At 39.6% G+C, this 379-nt stretch overlaps 1 protein-coding gene across 1 annotated transcript in view; it reads left to right on the top strand.

Moving 5' to 3' along the window:
• The window catches only part of LOC133576761 (uncharacterized), a 12,444-nt gene continuing 12,065 nt past the window's right edge, over positions 1 to 379 (top strand). Inside the window, exons 1-3 of the mRNA XM_061930110.2 lie at positions 1 to 9; positions 60 to 97; positions 198 to 307. Of these exons, the coding sequence (XP_061786094.2) occupies positions 1 to 9; positions 60 to 97; positions 198 to 307 (157 nt within the window). The remainder of the gene's footprint in view (positions 10 to 59; positions 98 to 197; positions 308 to 379) is intronic.

The following is a 379-nucleotide window of genomic DNA, read 5'->3' as shown; positions in this document are numbered from 1 at the left end:
ATGGCCGCAGTGTGACGTCATGTATGTTTTCGCTGCCGTAAATGAAAAGCGGAAGTTAGCAAAGCCGCAAAACGGACAAAGAGCTAAAGGCGACGAGGTGTGTTTGAGTAAAAAAAAAAAACATTGAAAATGTTGAAAGATTTGATAAGACAGCGACTAATAGTGGTAGCTGACGAAATATTTGCTATGTTTGAAAGAACAATAGCGTCGTACGAGGAGGAACTGTTTCGAACAAAAGAGGAAAATGAGCGACATCGACAACAACTGGAAGCTTTGAGCCAGACTGGAACTGTTCTACAAATTCAAGGTTTTTTCACATGTTTGTTGCTCTCCTTGTAGTACACTATACCTTACATATAAACTTGTAGTACACTATACC

The sequence above is a fragment of the Nerophis lumbriciformis genome, linkage group LG03 (assembly GCF_033978685.3).
Source record: "Nerophis lumbriciformis linkage group LG03, RoL_Nlum_v2.1, whole genome shotgun sequence".
NCBI lineage: Eukaryota > Metazoa > Chordata > Actinopteri > Syngnathiformes > Syngnathidae > Nerophis > Nerophis lumbriciformis.
The sequence above is the reverse complement of the archived record's forward strand: the minus strand, read 5'-3'. Positions and strand labels throughout refer to the sequence as shown.